Consider the following 20673-nt stretch of genomic DNA (forward strand, 5'->3'; position numbering starts at 1 on the left):
TTCTGAGATACTTTTCTGCTCATTACGGTTGTAAAGTGTGCTTATTTGAGTTAGTGTATTCTCCCTGTCAACTCATATCTATGGTCTGGTCATTCTCCCTTAATCATTCTCATCAACAAGGTGTTACAGATCCTTCGCTCTCTTTATTTGCTCTGTTTTTTCCCCACACATTTCTGTGTAAACTCTAAAGCAACTGCAACTAATACAAAAAAGCAACTGTGTGGGGAAAATACCAGAAGTCTGCAGTTTCTGAAATACTCAGATTTAAAAGGGCCCCTAATTACATTATACATGAACCTTTATTTCATAATTTGTGATTTATGATCATACTGTTTGACCTTTAAAGAAGTTGTTGGTTGCTAAATGTTGAGTTCTTGTCTTAGTTCTGTGAGAAGGGCAGAGATGAGGGTTACTTTGCTCCCATTTTGGAATGTTTACACATAACTTGCTCCTTTGTCTTTACTAACACTTTGTCCCTTTTTCCTTTTACATTCTAATAGAATGTTTAAGTGGACTGTAAAATCTTTAAGGTAGAGAAATAATGATTCAGCTGTATGTGTGTGTCAGGACTCTCTCTGAGCACAGAAGAAAACATTCATGATCTCTCCTCACCTGGGCAAATTCCTAACACTCAGACCAGCCCATCTGATACCAACAACCATGCCATGGTTAAAGTCACAGAGATCACACTTTTTCCCCATTCTGATGTTTTATGTGAACATTAACTCTTGATCTGTATGTGCATGATTTTATGCATTGTACTGCTGCTACGTGATTGGCATAAATGAGCAGGTATACAGGTGTTCCTATTAAAGTGACCACTGAGTGTAAATATTTAGATAAATTCCATTTAAAGGCAAAACACATGTTATATATTTTCCAGGTGAATTTAATTAACCTGTATTTCCCCAAGAAAGTTCCTGGTATCAGTTATCAACTGTTGCGTAGCAGATACTTAATACTCTCTCTATTTAGAAGTTAACAGACAAAAAATGCTTGTCAAAAATAAGCACAAAATCTTCCATCCTGAATACAATCATCTGAGGATAACCTTTACAGCTTTACTCACACTGGTGAAGCCTTCCAGAAATGTCACATAATACCAAACTTCTTTAAGAAATCATACATCAATGTTTATATGTTTTTAATTTTTTTAAAATGAGTAATTATTAGGCTTAGATTATGTCGCATGTCCAATTATTTGTTACTATAGAAGCATTAACATATTGGAACACACAACAATCTGAAGAATTGAGCAACAGGGTAATGGAATGATGGAAAAAAATATGAATGAGTAGAGATAGACTCTTAACATGAATGATAATACAGTAAGTGTTGTCACTGTAATGATTGCAATGGGTGGTGGCCAAATTGGACCCAAAAAAAAATGCAAATATTGCAAAGGACCACACAGGACAGGAATACATTTGTATCTTACTTATTTTTTTTTCCAATTTACAAATTGGTAGCTTTGGGAAATCGTGTCTTCATGGAGCTCGCTTTCTGCACAGGGGCATTCTTATGCTGGAACAGGTTTGGGCCTCTTAGTACCAGTGAAAGGAAATCTTAATGCTACAGCATACATAAGGCATTCTAGGTATAGGTATTCTAAGTACTTTTGTGGCAACAGATTTGGGTAGATTCTAACATGGCCAAACACCTGCCCATAACACCCATATGTGTTTTTTTCACCCAATTACCGTGAGCCTTTGCTGTTATAATAACTTCTGGGTAGGCTTTACTATGAATTTTGGAGGATGGCAGTGGGGATTTGTGATCATTCAGCCACAAGTGCATTATTGATATCAGGCACTGATGTTTGGTGAGGAGGACTGAGGTGCAGTTAGTGCTCGAGTTCATCCTCAAGGTGCTCTTCCACTGCAACCATGGCAAATCATTGAAGTGAATGGAAATTTCATGCTGCAGCATACAAAGACTTGCATTGCAAATTGCTTCCAACTTTACAAGAGGTTGGAGATCCACTTTTGCCCTTTAGTGTATGTCTAATAATCACAAAACCTGATGTGTTTTCTTAGTTAGTCTGATTGGTTGTTTAAGCAATTTTTCAAATTCATTGAGAACATGATACAGAGGTCACATGATATAGAGGTTAGTAGCAGGAACTATATACACCTGATTTTGTTTAACAGGCAGCAAGAGGGTATCTACTGTAACATTTAAAAAACTTTACTATTGTCAAAGACTAATTTGCTAATGCACAATATGTATGAGAATATGCAATATTTTCTATCATGTTCGGATGAATTATGTTTATGAAGCGTAAAGGAGCTAAAATTTGTGTTAAAATGTGAGATGAAATGTTACATGTTAGCAGGCTTAACAAAAATATGCCCTGTTGTTTATGGTGTTCATGTTATTCCAGGTGCCTTGTGGATTATTTTTTTATATGTATATTATGTATAAATCATATGTACTATCATTTGTATAGCCTGTCCAAAACAGGAACTGTTATGAGAGCTTGTAAAAGGAAATAGAAATATCTTCAACAAATGCCAAAATGTTCCAGAATGAATGAAACTATAGATGTTATAAATGTAGAACAGCCACCCTAAGCACAGCCGCTACTAAGATAATCAAATTCAAAATTACTTAAAACATCTGTATATTGTTTGCAAGAGCTAGTTTGGCAGTCAGAATCCGAGGGCCACCACTCCACCAAGGTTTGTGAATCCAGTGGAAACTTGTACCTGATTATATAAGAACAAATCATAATGTAACTCAATTATTGTTCAAAAATATACATGAAAATCCAGAAGACGTTCCATACACTTCCATAAGGTTTTTAAGTAGAACAAATGGTGCACTTACTTGTAACTACGGTTTACTCGAACCTGCATGATCTCTGCACCCATAATCAGGTACTGCTTGCCGATTTCTAAATTTGTTGAGGTGCAAGTTGCCTTCTTTACAAAGCTGACCTCAGATTTCCTTGTAATGTCTAATGACCCTGTGGTGAAGAAATTAGAAGGTTACATGAGAATGTAATATCCTAGAAGATATGAGAAGCCCGAGACACGTGCACTCGCCTTTCTCAATGACTGCTTCCAGATTTGCAATGTATGACAGAAACTCGCCTTCTGCTTCAGTTGATGTTATTTTAACTTTTAAAGCTGGGAGAAAGAGAACAGTTTTGATAAGCAGTTACTTAAAATGTCTGACTACAGTTTCAAATGATTGATTTCATTACTCCGGCATATTATCATTGGGTTCCATATTATCAACATATTGAGTTTACCATATTTGATGTTGCCTTTGCATATGTCTTGTATTTTCTGTTCAACAGTAAGAGTTGGGTCAATGTTGGCCTTGAGTTTGCAGCATTCAGCTGTGAAATGGGAGGAGCAACAGACAGTAAGACAGCATGGATAGACACTTGACACTTTTTGTTGACATTTATTATTCATAACTTATGCTTAAAAATACAACAAATCTTATCAGTGCTAGGGTTTTGTTAATCTTTTTGTGTTTGACTTTGCTTTCTCTAAAACAACAATAGTCACACAAACTGATCTAATTCCAAGAGTGAGTAAGAAAGTGTGTTTGAGGTTTACCTGCCATGCACTGACACTGGTCTCCATCACAGAGACGGAGGAGCCTGCGGCTCTGACTGTAGTACAACTGTGTACACTGGCTGTCTGGAAAAACAAATTTGGAATATTTGTCATTATTATTTAGTACATATTCCAAAGATATGCTTATGAATTTATAATTTATGAGTCCAGATGAATGGACCCCAGACCCCCTGTAGACACACACTTTACCTGGCTCATGGTATTCATACACTTTGAACACAGAGGCACTGTTCATGCCAGTTCTAAACACCTCCTGAATGCGGAAACCCACACAGTAGAACTCCTCTGAAGGTACCTATAAATAATGAAAATATATACTATTCAGAATAAAACAGATATTATTATTATTATATATTTTTTATTAGTAGCAGTAGTAGTAGTAGTAGTAGTAGTAACAATAATATTACATAAAGTCATCCAAAGATGGTGAGAATGTATACTAACAGAATCCATCTGGAGAATCACTTGGTTGTCTATTATTTCATAGTCAGAAATACGACTCTCGAGTCCATCCCTAAACTGCAGCAAAAAAAGAACAGTTTAAATTTCCAGGAAATTCTGGAGTTCAGAGCATGGAAAAAACTCATGGACGTCTCTCACCCTTTTAAGGTCCTCTTGGATGGGGCTCACACCAGTGGGCAGATTAATTTCCATTACTGTGTGACCTGCCTCGTTCTCAACCTCATTCTTACGTGGCTTATATCTATGAAATAGCAATATGTTCTGGCCTTAATAAATGGCTATTACCATTAAGCAAGCTTTTGCATGGTTCAGACTTTTAGAATTGGAAGTAAGTAGATGTTTTAGGATGCCCTGAAAGTTTAGAAACCTTTGATTATACCTATTAAAATGACCACAGAATTTGATGTTCTGCAGACTTTACCACAGTGTACTCACTTGGCACAGGCAACTATCCTTGGTGAAAGAACAATAGGATCTGGTGAAATAGAAGGCCATCTTTACATTAAATGGTATTCATTTCTAAAGAGAAATGCTATTAAATATCATTATATAAGCATACCTCGTGAATTTGGGTTTCGGGGATGAACATCTATTGACAGGTCAAAGTTGCAGTTAATATTGTTGTCTGCCATTTCATAATAGACTGTTCTCAACTGTGAAAGAAAAATCATAAGCTAATGAACTGTTTTTTATGGTTTTAATGTTTTAAAGGAAAGTCTTTCTCTCTCTCTCTCTCTCTCTCTCTCTCTTTCTCTCTCTCTCATACACACACACACACACACACACAAACATATATACACAAAAGAAAGCCCGTCAAAAATAAACAAGACATGGTTTGAAAGCAAATCTGGCAGAAATATTTAAATAACTTAAAAGGACAGACAATGTCACCTGAAGGACATCTCACTGTGCCTATCAAAAAAGATTAGAAATTTGCATGGCACTTACATTAGCAAATGACACGCCTGCGCTGAATCCAGTTTTCAGTATGACATCATCAGCATGTTCTATCTTATCAGAGAACAGGTCAGAATGTTAATTATTATGAATAAATACACTATTTAGGACAGAAATGCTCCACAGTTTTTCAGAACAGTAAATTGTGTCACAGACCGGAGGAATCATACCTCAATGGGTTTGCCCACAGGGTTACTCTGGGTCAGAGAAATGCGGCTGATACTGCCTTTCTTCCGATATGACACATCGACCTCCATTTGTAAAACGGCTCTACGAACTATGATACTGTACTTGGTCAAGGCTTCAAGTGTTAGAATGGAGTCCTGGTGATCAGAGATTTTAAGTTATGGCTTATATAATCTCAATTGATGTCTTAAAATGTCTTATTTGCACAATGTTTGTTGCCATTTGCTTGCTTTCATTTATTTTTAGCTATGTAAGCTTTTTTCATGTCATATTTCTTTTTTGCATTGCATAATTTTTTTTTGTACTGTGGCTGTGTACCTGAGTTGAGTGGAAACCTCCTCCATATCGTTGATCATCAGTGAGCCACTGGATGATCGGCTTGGCATATGTTAGGTCTCCTCTGAATAAAGTGTTGAGGAGCATATAGACAGTGGTCTCCACTGACTGTGCAGAGGCCCTGTTTGGCTTTAGTGGGTCCTGAGGGGCATTGTCGTCCTCCCAATACCGGACTGTTACTGGGTTTCCTAAATATATATACACACATATACATTATGTAGACACATACATACAGACATACAGACACAGACACACTGATCAGCCATAATATGTGCCACCAAAACAGCTCTGACCCATCAAGGCGTGGATTTCACGAGACCTCTGAAGGTGAACTGTGGTATCTGGCACCAAGACACAGCAGATCCTTCAAGTGCTTTAAATTGGTCCCACATACCACAGCACAAGGGTCTTGTGGAGTCCATGCCTCAATAGGTCAAAGCTGTTTTTGTGGAGTTTCTGTCTTCAGTTTTGTCCTCAATAAGTGAAATGAGTACTCATTTGGATTGAGGTCAGCTGACTGACTCAGCCTTTTAGGAACATTATACTACTACGCCTTAACATTACACTATTATTGGATTCCTTTCAGACCTTGTATCTCCTTCACTTGACATAAAATAACAGGTCACATGAAACTGCTCATCAGTTAATTGTCCAAATATTTGATTGGCCTATGAAAATGGAGGGAGTATGCCAAAGATGGCTGTGATTCCTAAATCCCTGCTTAATGCAATATTTTATTCCCACTTTGTGACAGTGGAGCCCACAAACAGAGCTTCTTGTGCAACTGCCATTGAATGCTGAACATTCAGTGCCATTTCAGCATCTAACACAGAGCTCCTGAAGCGGCAGGGTGGAGCTACAAGGCACACCATGCAGCAACCAATCAGAACAGCGGAAAACTACACTTACCCTCACTGAGACACAGAGAGACAAAAATGGGGGTCGGTAAGATGTTAAGTAATGTTGCATATTAATTTTCCCCCCTCTCTCTCTCTCTCTCTCTCTCTCTCTCTCTCTCTCTTCTAGAGGAAAATACTGAAGATGACAGTCCATGTGCTCGATGCTGCCTGCCAGTGCTGCTACCTCCATGCTTCTCATGCCATGAACTGTCATTTCGTTTGGGAATTTTTCATCACCTTGCTTTGCTTTTTTTGACTTAATAATCTGTTCACTTGTGTAGTTAAGCTGCCTCCTGTCTCTGTGTCTTAGCCAAGGTTCTTACATGCTTATAGTTTGAAAGTCTACACGTCAATCACATCCTGCTTTTTCATTTCAAATCCATTGTGGTGGCATACAGAGACAATATTACAAAAACCGCGTCAATTGCACATCACCTTTAACTTTTGCCTCTTTCTTAAGCTTTCCATAGAGCATGACAGCATGATGGTTGCTGAGGTCAATAAGCGTCAGGGCATATGCTGCTATGGCTCTCACATATAAACTTTTAACCTTTGTTACGTGTGAGGACAAGTATAATGTTGCCTTCTCCACAGCATGTTCATATATCTGGAGAGAGAGGTATATACAATGTACTTTTATTAGAGTTGCTATCATTAAACAATATTAATTTAGCAACTCATAGTAATGACAAAACATTCTTACTTGTAAGTTTGACTTTGGAATGGTCAAAGCATTTTTGATCCCGATTATTACAAACGATGTGAGAAACACAGACTGTTCAGTGACATCTGCCCCAGCACCCTTGAAAAACCAAGAAAAAGACCACATACAATGTATACAGGATACTACATAAATATTTAAATATTATAACCACAACAAAAAGTTGCAAGGTAGGGCCTCCATGTATCGGACTTCCCACCGAAGCTTGATAGAATGGAGATCTGGGAAATTTGGAGGCCAAATCAACACATTTTTCCTGCTTCCAGCACATCAACAGACTTACTGTTCCAAACTTACTGCCTAGTATACTCCCCAGATAATCCATGTTATTAATGTCATGTTTTAATAGTTTCAATGAGATAGTTGATCAACGTATATATTTGTCCGCATCAGACAGCTGTGCTTCCCCTATTTTTACCGTTACAGTTTTACTATATTGTTCACATTAAATCCCACCTAAAACATATGCAGCTATGAGTGTAATGAGTTTACCATGAGCTTTACAGGCTTGTAACTGGATGTCTCCTTAAAAGAGCCATCTGGATTCTGACAGTTTGTAATCAGCCAGCGAATAGTGCCAGAAAGCTGATCACGATCCACTGTGACATATTTGTCCACAGAAGCCAGAGACTTCACCACCAGAGCAGTCAGCCTGTATAGGAGTTCAATTTCAGTGTGTTTAATTGCAGTTTAATGCATATCAGTCTATTTTGGATTAAAGAACTGATAGATTGGAAACAGTAGCAATAGATTGTATGATATTTAGAAAAATTAGATTATGAGTATGAAAATTAAACTATTTTAGTGATTACAAGCCATCAACCATAATGCTAAACTGGGCATTATGGTTAACTGGGTTAACCGGCATAATGGAAAACTGGGTTTAGGTAACTGGGTTTAAGCATAGAACCAATATATATTCAGGCTGTTACTTACCATGTGCTGGGTTCTTTGTTCTTCCATAAACTGAAACTGTTCTCCCACTTAGACTTGAATGACATAATACTGGTGATTCCTGAGAAAAACAAAAGATGCTTCTAAATTCATCTTTATAGAAAAGAGAAATCAGCGTCAATATTTGCCCTTACATTATTAATATTGTGTAATACAGATGGGTGACAAAATAAAGAAAAAAGAGTGGCTCTATTATACCCTGGAGGGCAATTTGCTGGCATGGATTTGGTTCACAGGGTCCCTTAGACGGAATAGTCATTGCATATCAATACAAAGTTCTTGTAACTGAACATCCTTATCTAGTGAGGAAATGTTTAAATTCCTAGTTTGAGCAATCACCTCCATGATGACTCCACCCCCATCCACAGGGCTAGACTGTTCACTGAATAGTTTGATAAATAATGAAATGATGTCATGTTATGGCTTTCTCAGTCACTGATGTGACAGATAGTACTCTCACTGGTATTATTAAAACACCAACTGAGAGAAAAAAACTGAGGGGAAAATGGTGTTTATCTCTCCTCTACAGTTCTGTAGAGTTGTAGAATCTATGTCAAGGTGCAGTGAAGCTTTCTGTGTGACTTGTGGAGGCCAAATGCAATTTATGTTGGTTTTCCTTTAATTTGGCATACATCTGTATATTATAGTAGAACAGATGTGTCCAAGTTTCTCCAGAAAGGGCTGTAGCCAATACCAGCCATTCATGAGCTTACATAAAGCCATGATCAACTTGTTAAACAGTCAATATACATTGATCATATCAATATCATATCATTAATACTACTGAAACAAACAGGTGTGGATCCTGCCCAATTTGAGTAAAAACCTGGACCCACACTGACCCTTTGCAGGTGTGACTGGACACCTCTGTCACAGAAGCAACCATTCTGTCATAAAAATCCCTTCAGCCTTTTGAACCAAAATTTATGACTTTAAATGCCTTGTTAGGAGTGCAACAGCAAAATGAAATAACCAGAGGCTTAGGACTTCTAAAAGGCTTTGGACCTTCAGGTAATCAAATCCTCATAAGGTTTCAACATAGCTAGTGCGTCTGAGACATGAAGGTTTTATGTCCACCGTCTGGTATAAAATATGACCTACCCTGTTTTAGCATTCTCTTTAGCAGAATGTTGTTTCCAAATTCCATTATCTTCCCCCACTGCTCAGACTGCTCAATATAATCATACACATAGAAGATGGGAAGAAGACCCATAAGCTCCACCTCTCCAGAGCCTCTGGGCAGGTTAGTCAACTGCATGATGCCTTTTGGGTTTATAATTATGGACAGCAACTCTCCCAGCACCTCACCTGAACAGAGAAAAGGTAGGATAGTTGAATATCTTTGGTTTGGGCATGATAAAAAAACAAGACTAATTCTTTTATACTTCTGAGAAACTTCTACACTTGACTTCACTGGCTAAGACATTCTGTCTGAGACAACTCACCGTTTACTGTTAGCAGACGTTCCACATTGGACTTGGGCACAATGTTTGGAGGAAGAGAGTTTCTGAGCTCAATACGTGTCACACTTGTGCCTGATAAAAACAGCAGTGTTTTTCTTTTGTAGGTACCCTGAAATTGCTCCTTGACATGTAAAGTTACATCTTTCCAGAGAAAATGGAATTTATATGAGAGCTCTTACCATAGATGCCATTTGGATCAAGCCTTCTTCCAACAAATATTTCCTTCCTAATGCCCTCCGGCTATTAAGAAATCAAATAATCTGTCAGGAATATTGCACTGTAGTATGTGTATTATGTGAGCATGTGGATGTGCAAAAACCAATTAAAAATTCTTTTCACTTGAAAAATATTTCTTGCTGTCTTACCACCACTCTGAGTGTCTTGACCACTGTCTCACTTCGCCGTAAGGTTTTAAGAGTGAAGCTGAGTTTATGACTGCCCACTTCTAATGCCATGATGAAGAACTGGACTAGTGCCACAGAATGGCCCTCAATCTGGCCACTGTTCATTGGGTGACCATCCTCTGCTAGAAGAGTTCCACGAAACACACACACACCCTCTGATGCCGACAAAGTCACACTGTACTAATCATTAAAAGAAAGAGAGGGAGAGGGACCCAGAAATGGGTATCCATTATGAATAGACCATGATAATAATTATTTTTTAAGCCATCAGAATTTCGGTATGGTACCAAATTATGACTGAAAGTCCCAAGAATATTTAAAAGATTAAACATAAATAAAAGGGTATTGATAAAGGAGAAATCTTACTGTTATATCTCTGTCATACTCATTGTAGACTGAGCCCCTGAGCTCAATCTGCTCCCCACGCACCATAGAGTAAGGCAGAGGTACATCTAAACTCACTGCCTGCTGAACTGACAGTTGCAGGGGATCTGCGACACATATTCCTGTTTTGAGATGCAAAACATAAGATACATTAGCACACAGCATCAAAAATAACAACCAAACAGACCAAATGGTGTTTTCTCTGATAATTCTACATTAATTTGTCTCACATGTCCTTATTTATTAGTTTTGCTACTTGTGGTATGCCTTCATTTACCACCTGATGGTGCTAATACAAAGCAGTTGCTTTATCTCACCATTGTTGAACACCCCAACAGCTCGGACCTCCCATGTAGTCAGAGAATCAGGAAGATTTTTAGTGATCGTTAGTGCTTTTGACCTAAACAGTGTTTTATTCAAATTTAATATACATCGTAAAATTCAAGTATTTAAGGAACATTTCACAAGTTACTGTTATAATGTTAATGTCAAAATTGTTCCCACCTCTCAGTTTCGTGTTCTTCCCACAACCAGCTCTCTGGGAAGTAGCTTCGGACCTGCTCAAACATCACCTCCTGCAGAAATTCTATTTCTGCACTCAAATGAGACATGAAATGTTAGAGTTTAACTGTACAATATTTCACATTTTTATGTAACTCAATGGTTAGGAAACTTTAATGGTTCCCAGCAATCCGAGAATACCTGAACGAGCAAGGGTGACACTGATACTTTCTGCCCGAAGCTTTTCAGCATAGATGCAACAATCACGAAATGCTACCTTACATGGTATATGAATGGTCTTTAATTTCCGGGTACGTTCTCTGCAAGTCTCCAGAGTTGGGGTACTGTCAGTTCCCTCTAGGCAACATTTTTTAAAATGTCCATATCCTTCAGCTGCAGAGAAGAAATAGTTAATTTTCTTTCAAAAGAACTCTTCAGTTTTGCCACTCCTGAACTATTTATTTATTTATTATTATTATTATTATTATTATTTAAACCTGAATCTCATTTACAAAATGTATCAGTTGATGAGTTTGCAGCTTAGGTTTTTTTTTTTTAATTAATACTTAAAGTATACAGATACCAACTCACCTTTTTCCTTTAATTTTTCATTCAGTGAGGGATCAGAGCGCTTTGTCCGGACAGCAGTCAAAGGTTTGTCAACAATCAGGAACCCTGATTAAAGCAAAGTGAAATAAAAATACAGAATAATTCTAGTAAAAATTAACATTTGCCCGAATTCAAATTCAAGATAAGGGAAATTTAAGCATAATTATGGTTTTTTTTTTAAACTAGAAAGGAATAATTTTACTAGTCAAAATTCACATTGCAGAATTTTATAATAACTTTGGAAAGTATTCAGACTTCAGTTTTTGCTTATTTTATTTTGTTTATATTAAATTTAGTTCTCATTACATCCCTGGCCAACCAAAACTACTGAACATCCCTTCTATACATCCCTTCTAGACTGCCGAACAGCTTGCTCTAGCGAGAGTCTTGGTGGTTCCAAACTTCTTCCATTTCACAATGATGGAGCCTACAGTACTCCTGGGAATATAAAAGCTTTAGAAATTGTTTTATGCTCTTGCCCCAATCTTTGTCTCAACAAAATTTGATTGCAGTCTTCTGCAAAGAATTCCTTGAACATCACGGCTTAGTTTTTAGTCTGACATGCATTGTGAATTGTGGGACCTTATAAACATAGGAGCCTCCTACTCATTCCCAATCAACTGAATCTTCCACAAGTAGACTGTGGAAAGTGGAAACGCTAGAGAGATTATTATGCTTAGATGAATGGCAAGTAGCAATTTATTCAGTTTAAAATGAGTCACTGGGAAAAAGAAAGTATCCCCATGAATGTCTAATGCAAACAAACAATCAAACAAACAAACAAATAAATAAATAAATTACAGCAAATACTGAAGTGGTGTGAATACTTTCTGACCCAGTGTAGAATTAAAATATGACTAGTCACATATCACCATTAAGAATTTCTCTTTCTTTCATATCCACAACTGCTGTCCAATGCAGGCAAAAACATAAAGGCATATTGCAAATATCGTGAATAAAAAAAAGTTTGGTTATTCATCATGATGAACTACATAGTGATTAAGAAAAAGAAGAAAAGTCTGTTTTCAATGCCCAGTTTCTGGATTATTTTTAGGTCTTTTTCATGGCATTTCTTGCACACTGCTACTTAAAGAATCAGTCACCCTCAAATTGATGTACAGTGTCAAAGATAAGTGCATTCAGGCATTAAATCTCTGTCTTAAATCTATAATATTGACCAGTCCTTTGTTTTGTGCTAAGATAACATCATAAACACATGATCACTTATGTTAGCTAGGTGATGTTTGTTGCCAACAAAACACATTCCTTTATGGAGGCATACTTGTTTTCCACCACTATGTAGCTTGAAAGCATTCAGTTCCTGCTTCCAGATGGTGGAGTGTAGCAGTAAATTGCAGATAGCTTGTTTTGAAATATTCAATAATAATAATAATAATAATAATAATAATAATAATAATAATAATAATAATAATATAAATTCAACTAATCAAAACCTATAGTGCCAGTGTCTGAGATCAATACAATTATATATATATATAAAACTTAATTTTATCATGTTACAGTCCTGAAATGCTCTTGGATGAATTTTTGCTTATGTTCATTTGCACAAGTTTATTAGTTTAGATCTGAAGTCATTTTATTTTAGACATTTACATATCATTTAAGTCTAACAATTTAGATTATGTCACATTTCCCAAAACCTAATGTTTTTTTTTTATGCCAAGCTAACAGAATACCTGAATGATCAAGAGTGTCCATGCTCCCATTTTCTTTCCGAAGTTTTTCAGCAACAATGCAGCATTCATGGAAAGCTATCTTACACAGTTCATCGTTTTGTAATTTATTGCTACGATCCCAGCAGGTCTCTGAAGTTGGACTACTATCAGTTCCCAGCAGGCAGCATGATTTATGTTCTTCATATTGTTTGGCTGCAGAGAAGAAATAGTACATTTTGTTTAAACATGTTGACAATATATATAAATATACTGACAAAATTTCACTAAGATGGCTCTAATATTACAGAGACCAACAGAAATACCCACCGAGTTCCTCAAACCTTTCATTCAGAGAGAGGTTGGAGCGATCTGTCTGGACAGCATGCAACAGTGTGTCTAATTTATCTCCTGATCAATGCAATAAAACAAAATTATATTTTAGTAAATAGGACTCTTCAGGCTGCTACCAAAGAGTCCTGGACCTCTCTTTGTTCAGATTTTACAGATTATTTGCACAGTTTATCAGGGAGTGTGAATCTGAGTTCACATTTTTTTAGACAAAACATGCCATTTACTTCTTGACATTAGAAAAAATCTTAGTTTATCTTTACAATATGTCACAATTCCATGGAACAAATTTTTTTTATGATGCCAAACAAGCAAAGAATACCTGAATGATCAAGAGTGCCCATACTCTTGTTTTCTTTCCGAAAATTTTCAGCAACAATGCAGCATTCGTGGAAAGCTATCTTACACAGTTCATCATTGTTTTGTAATTTATTGCTACGATCCCCACAGGTCTCTGAAGTTGGACTACTCTCAGTTCCCAGCAGGCAGCATGATTTATGTTCTTCATATTGTTTGGCTGCAGAGAAGAAATAGTACATTTTGTTTAAATATATTGGAAAATCTCACTAAGATGGCTCTAATATTACAGAGACCAACAGGAATACCCACCATGTTCCTCAAAGCTTTCATTCAGAGAAAGATTAGAGTGATCTTTCTGGACGTGATGTAACGGTATGTCTAATCTATGTGCTGATCAATGAAATAAAGCAGTTATATTTTAGTAAACAGAAATCTTCAGGCTGCTACCAAAAAGTCCTGGTCAGCTTTATGCTGAGTTTATGCTGATTTTCATTTACAGAATGTATCACTGGATGATGGTGCATCTAAATTGTTCAGACAAACCCTTTACCTCTCAACTGTACAACAAATCATATAATTTAACTTTATTTCTCACATTTGCATAAAACTAATGTTTTTCATTATGCCAAGTAAACAAAGTATACCTGGACGATGAAGAAGGACTGGACCCTGATGTTTTATACGATGTTGTTCTGCAAATTTACAGCATCGACGGAAGGCTTCATTGCATAGAGCATGTTCACTTGAAATTTTCTGGCTTGCACTTAAGCAGGTGTCTAGAAAAAGGTTGGCTTGCAGTCCCTGTAGACAGCATGGTTTATAATAGCTGTACTTATTGGCTGCAAAGAAGAAACAATTTATTCAAAATGATTTACTGTGTTTTTTTAAACTTATTTCCAGTTTTTCACATTGCTTATAGAATTTTCATTTATTGAAATCCATTCTTAGATTCTGAGAAAGCATCCAATACATAACACTTTCATGAGCTAAGATAATCGGGGCAAATAGTTTTGATGATCCAAATTGAGCACACATAAAGCTGACCATGTTCTTGCATCTCCGTTTCTGAAAGAGTGGAGCGTTTGGGTCTGACCACAGCTGTGCAGGTCTCATCTGTAAAATAAGGACAGCTTCTTTACTAAATACAAACCCTACAAACATTTCCTCTAGAAAACATTATTTCTCTGTTTGCTTTTTTACTTTATTTAAATTGCAGCCATGTTTCAGGGATAGGCTCCAAACTAAACCAGCCTGGGATAACAAGGTTACTGAAAATAAATGAATGAATAAATTTACAGAATTTCCATGTAATCACTAATAAATACAACAGCAGACATAATGGACTAAAATGGTTGTCCAGTACATGCTCTAATGACCCTACCCATCCTGAAGTATCCAGCTTCATCACCTGGATTCTATCTTTGTCTATCTCTTGTCTAAGAACTACTGCTATAATCATAAAGCCTGTCCTATTCTGTTAAGCCTAACTCTTCTACACCTGTATAGTGTAATGGTTTATTATCCTACAGTCTGATATCACACAGAAGATGGGTTCTCTCAAGGTTGTCCTCATCTTCCTCATGTTGTCTCAAGGAGTTTTTCCTAGACACTTATATAAATCTCCATCCAGATTCCAGAAATAAAATTGAATATTTACCTGTGTTAAAGGCCTCAACATTTGCATTTGTAAGAAAAGTCAGTCCAGCACGGCTGAAGACGTCAGCGTTATTTTGGCCTCCTCCTCCTCCACAGCCAAGGTCACTGTGCTCAAATTGCTGCACTACCTGTAAAAAGGACATCACAGCATAAATACATACTACAACATCTTTATCATCACCACTGTCATCATGAAGCATCCATCATCCATAACTAGCATGCACATGCCCCTCATAAGTATTTTTGTGAAAATGATCAAAACCTGCTCTTTCAAAAGAACATAAATGGAAGTGCACATATTGACCTTGTTTAGTGGGTCTTTATCATTAGCTCTGAGGTTATACAGGGCTGTATCTACAGCTGACAGCGCCACCAGGGACTTTTCGTTCATACTCTTAGTCTGTACTGACAACATAAGCTTGTCTTTGGGTTTGTAGTCCTTAGATTGAGAGGCTAGGTTCACCTAAAACAGAAGGGAAAATTAAACAATTCTATATAACTCTGCCTAGTATCTATATAATAACTTATATTTGTTTGCCCTTTAATCATCTTCATAAAATAACTAAAGCTAATGATGCAATAGAATATTACATCTAAATCGTTGACACATTTGGCATTGACGTTGAACCACACAGAATCTGCAACCAGTTCAGCTCTCTGCTCTCCAGAAAGGATATAATAGACCACCAGGCGGGCAGATGGCACCATGTTAGAAGTCACCTTAAAGTTAATGCTCTGGACTTTATCAGCTATCCGCTGTTCTGTGGCAAACTTTACCACTTTCCCCTTTGAAAGGATCTATTTGACAAATAAAGAAATAAACAATTATAAAATTAGCTTACTTCCCTCACTGAACGACTCTAGACATTTGATATTAGATTATCTTTTACCTGGTAACTGAAGGTCTTCAATGGAAGATAGTCACGATACTGAAAGTTAATTTTGATAGAGGGATAATCGTCTACATTGAATGAAGGTGAAGGTAACCTGATATACAAATAGCGCTGATTGATAGACTCATAGGCCAAAGTGTTGAGTTTAAGCTGAGCCTGGCTCTGTGGTGGATATTTAGAATCATCTGTTTCAATCTGAAATACAAAATCATTTAAAACTCATGATGTGACATGTTAAATAGTTAACATAAAAAAAAACTTTTTAAAAACATACTGTGTAGTTTAAACATGCTTATAATAATCCTACATCAAGCTTTGTTCAGTGTAGTATTGCAAATGTTCACTCACAGTAATTTCAGCTTTTGCAACATTATCAGGAATATTGCAAACAAAATATGCGATACCATCGTTTCTGGATGTCTGTCTGAGTTCATTTTGATGTCCGTGGAGCTCTTCATATTCATTATTATTGTTAATTAGTGTTATTCTTGCCTTTATTGGCACATCTTTCACTGATTCACCCAGTGGGTCCTTCACCAAAACCTAAAAATGAGAAAACGAGCAAAATGCTAAAGAACTGCAATATATCCAAAAACCAGCTCATGTGTTCAACATTGACTCAAATCATTTTATTAGCTCTTAGCTGATGTAACATACTCTGATGTGGTATGGTAAAGATGGCTTGATGAAAGGCGGAGTAGCGATCAGACTCAGGGTGAAAGGAGAATGAACAAACTTCACGTTAGACAGAACTGCCTCCTGGGAGATGCCACCTAATGATGAGAGAGAGTCAGTATCTGAAATATTCAAACCGTCCCATCTGGCACCAACAACCATGCCACAGTTAGTCAATGAGCTCACCGTTTTTTTCCTGATGTTTGATGTGAACATGGTTCTTGGTCTGCATAATTTTATGCATTGTACTGCTGCCAGATTATTGGCTGATTAGATAACTCCATGAACAAATCTCTCTCTCTCTCTCACACACACACACACTTGAACAACTTCTGACTCTTTCCAAAAACAAAATTAAATACTGTACCTAGATATGTTGCCACTGGCTTGCTCATTATAGATAAACAAAAATACATTTAAATGTTTGCATTTTAGTTCAAGTTTAATTACATTTACCCTCTGTTATTTTAATTCTGACTTTGTATATTTCTGTAATGCTGCTTTGTGTAACTTTGAGACAATGCCTATTATTAAAAGTGCTTGGCATTTAAATGAATTGAATAACCAGTAACAAATAATTCCCAACGAATAACAATTCATTTCAGCTCCATTATACTCTTGTAGACACAAGAGTTAAAATGTTCTGTTAACATTCCAAACATTTATGCATTATATACAGTAATGCTGAATCAAAGCTACGCTGATATTCTGTCTAACAACACTCTTGCGCCTGTGATATTGTTTAAGTAATGTAATGCATTAAGAATCTTTGAAAATACCTGCATGTGCACTGGGAGAATGTCTGTCTAAACCCACACTAAACCCCTCTGACTAGCATGAATAGTTAGTTGGTTTGTGGCCCAGTGTCACAACAAAACCGTGTTGAAAATCAATCAATAAACAGTGAGAAAATCAAACATGTAATCAGATTGCAAAGACTGACCGGTAGACTCTTTTAGCAAAACAGCCACACGGAGGAAATGGTCTTGCATTTCCCACAGGTCTTGAGGCCCAGAGTTTGCCTTGGACAGCTCACGTTTGATATTTAACTCAAATTCCACTTCACCATTATACATCTGAAATAACAAATAACCTCATATGATTCATTGAGTTGCACTGTTTCTACTTTTATTTGCTTTCTTCATTCATAACTATAGGCTGAAATGTTTGCTGTCATTACCTTATACAGTCTTAATGATTGTGCTATCATGACCACAACATTATTATTGATGTATCCGATCCTCACGAAGACATCTGCTGAACTGACTGCTTTCCCACTGACATATCTGCAGTGAAAAACAAAAAATCAAACTGTTAGAAAAACTATTAGTATAAATGTTTGCTCATGGTTCTTTTGTTCATCTTAAATGATCTTCATCTTAAAGTCCAACATAGAACCATGTCTGAGGGAAACCAAATAGGATTTTATTTGTATGCTTTAATAGTTTCCTACTGGTATCCTATAGGGAACCTTTTCTCCTAATAAATGTCTACATTGGTTATATAGATTGCATACAGTTAATTTTCAAAATGCCAAAATGTCTATAATGTTAGGGTAATATCATATTTTGGGGAAGCTGTCTGGTGTGATAGCATTGGATTCAGTGGACCAGGAAAACTCACTTGGCAAATATCTTTAGTTTGAAGGCCTCAAAGTTTACTATGCTGACGTAGTTTGCTTCAGGCTGGATACGGACTGAGATGCTGGGTAACACTGAGAAACAAATGTTTCAGTGCTATTTACTACAAGAGGAACAGCTGACACAATATTCTGAATATTACACAGAACTGTAAATGATAGATACCATATTCCTTGACCTCAAATTTAGCCACAGCAGTTGTAGTGAAGTTTGTAACATAAGCAGCCTCGATTGTCCAGATCCCAAACCTGAGAATAAATTATTTCCGTAAGCAACATGCTCAGACGTTTAGCAAAAGACACTGCCACTGACTGATAATTAATGGTGTACTAAAGCCACAAAACCTATTCATACTTAGGTTTCAAGGGTATTTTGAATGGTGGAAGCAATGGTTTCACACCATGGATGTCATTCATCTCAATAATTTCCACTTTGATGCCATCTGGGTCCTATAGCACATTAATAGGTGTTCATATTGGTATATATGCTTAGTCTAACATCAGACATGAATGTGGAGAAAGAAACTCACCTTGAACGTGAGGAAAACAGGTCTGCTAGTCTTTCTCAGCTCCTCATTCAAAGAGTACACTCGCACCTCAACTGCACAACCATAACAGTAAGAGAAATACACATACGCACACATACATGTCTCTCTGTGCTTTTCACATATTCCCTTTGAGTTACAAATATAACACACACTATTCCCATCACTCACCTTGCTGTTCGGGCGTATATAGTGGTTTATTAGTCTGGATAAAGAGAAAACCGTTGTTACGAATGAGTGGTATTTTCTGGTCCCTGGTGAAGGAACTAGATATGGCCTGCAGGTGGAGATGGGTGACCTCTTGTGCAATGTTTGGTAAAATCTGAGGGCAAAGAGTAAACCAAAGTAAAATACTGATGCTGGGAAATTTAATTTTTATGTAGTGTCACTATATATACGTAGCACAACATTGTGGATTTGTGAAGTTACTGACTCAGAGTTCTTCACAAGCTCGCATTTAATATAATAATATCCTATAACATTAATATAACACAATGGCTTTCATGTAATCAGCATTTTAAAGCAGATGAAAGGTGTGCAGCACTGTTACCCGTAGAGTAGCTGCAGCTTGGTAATTGTTTTTGTCGTTGAGTTTAAGAGTCTGAGACGCATAAATTCTGCCTTCAGAGGCCAGACTGTCTTTGAGGTAAAGGTTCACTGTGGTTTCTTGGTCATAGTCGTACAAGTGCACCAGCACAGTCTCTGACGCATCAACTCGCAGAACTTTGGGTGCCGTAATGAGATACCTAATAAAAACTCAATATTAATCTCACTGTAGTAAAAACCAGGGTTTTGCATCTAATTAACATTCAGCTCATTTCCAACAATAAAGCTGGTACACAAAATTATTATTATTATTATTATTATTATTATTATTATTATTAATAATAATAATAATAATAATAATAATAATAATAATAATAATACCTTATAGATAATTTACAAATATACAAATATAATATGACATTTCTTTGAAAAGTATTATTTGCCTTGCTTTAAACTGAATTTTGCAGTGGAACTCTTTGTTGATAGACTTACGTTCCTTGCTGAGCTTCAGCCACTGACAGCACATGTATAACGCAAAGCAGAAATAAAAGGCCCGTCATAGTGCTGTCGTAGATCCACTCAGTGAAAGATAAAGCTTAGATAAATGCTGCTGCTTTTAGGCTTTCTTTGCTTGTTTTCAGTTAATCATGAACCAGAGTGTCTCATGATGCAAGAACTACCAGAAAATGCTGCTAAAGGGCTGAGTGCATGGACCTTGGTCTAAATCCCACACAGTGAAACCAAAATAACTGTAACTGTGCAGATTTCTTTAACATATACATCTCACAATAAAATAATAATAATAATAATAATAATAATAATAAGTTGTTATATTGTGTTATGTTAAGAAGAAGAAGTTGCTAAGTTGTTGTTATTGTTGATGATAATGTTAGTTTCACACAACTTTAATAAGTGTCTAGAAGGTC

The 20673-nt window shown here is 36.6% G+C and overlaps 1 protein-coding gene across 2 annotated transcripts; it reads right to left on the minus strand.

The window, feature by feature from the left end:
• Positions 1–1129: 1129 nt before the first annotated feature.
• c5 (complement component 5) lies at positions 1130–20396 on the minus strand. Of its 2 annotated transcripts, XM_058375292.1 has the most exons (47): positions 20240–20396; positions 19752–19947; positions 19373–19523; positions 19187–19257; positions 19012–19106; positions 18823–18905; positions 18641–18731; positions 18198–18303; positions 17961–18093; positions 17000–17115; positions 16691–16885; positions 16340–16537; positions 16041–16247; positions 15754–15912; positions 15451–15577; positions 14838–14906; positions 14438–14632; positions 14103–14183; positions 13816–14010; positions 13473–13553; positions 13167–13358; positions 11452–11535; positions 11062–11253; positions 10864–10951; positions 10677–10759; positions 10342–10481; positions 9937–10155; positions 9751–9811; positions 9554–9643; positions 9210–9416; positions 8091–8169; positions 7647–7806; positions 7137–7235; positions 6869–7040; positions 5517–5722; positions 5183–5335; positions 5004–5066; positions 4615–4708; positions 4491–4530; positions 4194–4296; positions 4038–4112; positions 3783–3888; positions 3573–3656; positions 3257–3346; positions 3048–3131; positions 2830–2968; positions 1130–2708 (listed from the first exon to the last, which is right to left on the minus strand). In XM_058375292.1, exons 1-47 carry the CDS (start codon positions 20305–20307, stop codon positions 2570–2572), a joined length of 5859 nt encoding a protein of 1952 aa, XP_058231275.1. In that variant the 5' UTR covers positions 20308–20396; the 3' UTR covers positions 1130–2569. The 2 variants fall into 2 exon arrangements, 1 of the variants encoding a protein (XP_058231275.1); XR_009203148.1 differs by lacking the exons at positions 1130–2708; positions 2830–2968; positions 3048–3131; ... (3 more) ...; positions 4038–4112; positions 4194–4296 and having other exon boundaries at positions 5004–5062.
• Positions 20397–20673: the final 277 nt, after the last annotated feature.

The sequence above is a fragment of the Hemibagrus wyckioides genome, linkage group LG22 (genome assembly GCF_019097595.1).
Source record: "Hemibagrus wyckioides isolate EC202008001 linkage group LG22, SWU_Hwy_1.0, whole genome shotgun sequence".
Taxonomy (NCBI): domain Eukaryota; kingdom Metazoa; phylum Chordata; class Actinopteri; order Siluriformes; family Bagridae; genus Hemibagrus; species Hemibagrus wyckioides.

Excerpts from the sequence above, each read along its gene's own strand:
- c5 (XM_058375292.1), bottom strand. The coding sequence starts at position 20,307 with ATGACGGGCCTTTTATTTCTGCTTTGCGTTATACATGTGCTGTCAGTG. Across the intron at positions 15,578-15,753 it reads ATAAAGACCCACTAAACAAG|GTAGTGCAGCAATTTGAGCA; the intron begins GTCAATATGTGC and ends TCCTTTTTACAG. Across the intron at positions 5,067-5,182 it reads CTGTGGGCAAACCCATTGAG|ATAGAACATGCTGATGATGT; the intron begins GTATGATTCCTC and ends TTCTCTGATAAG.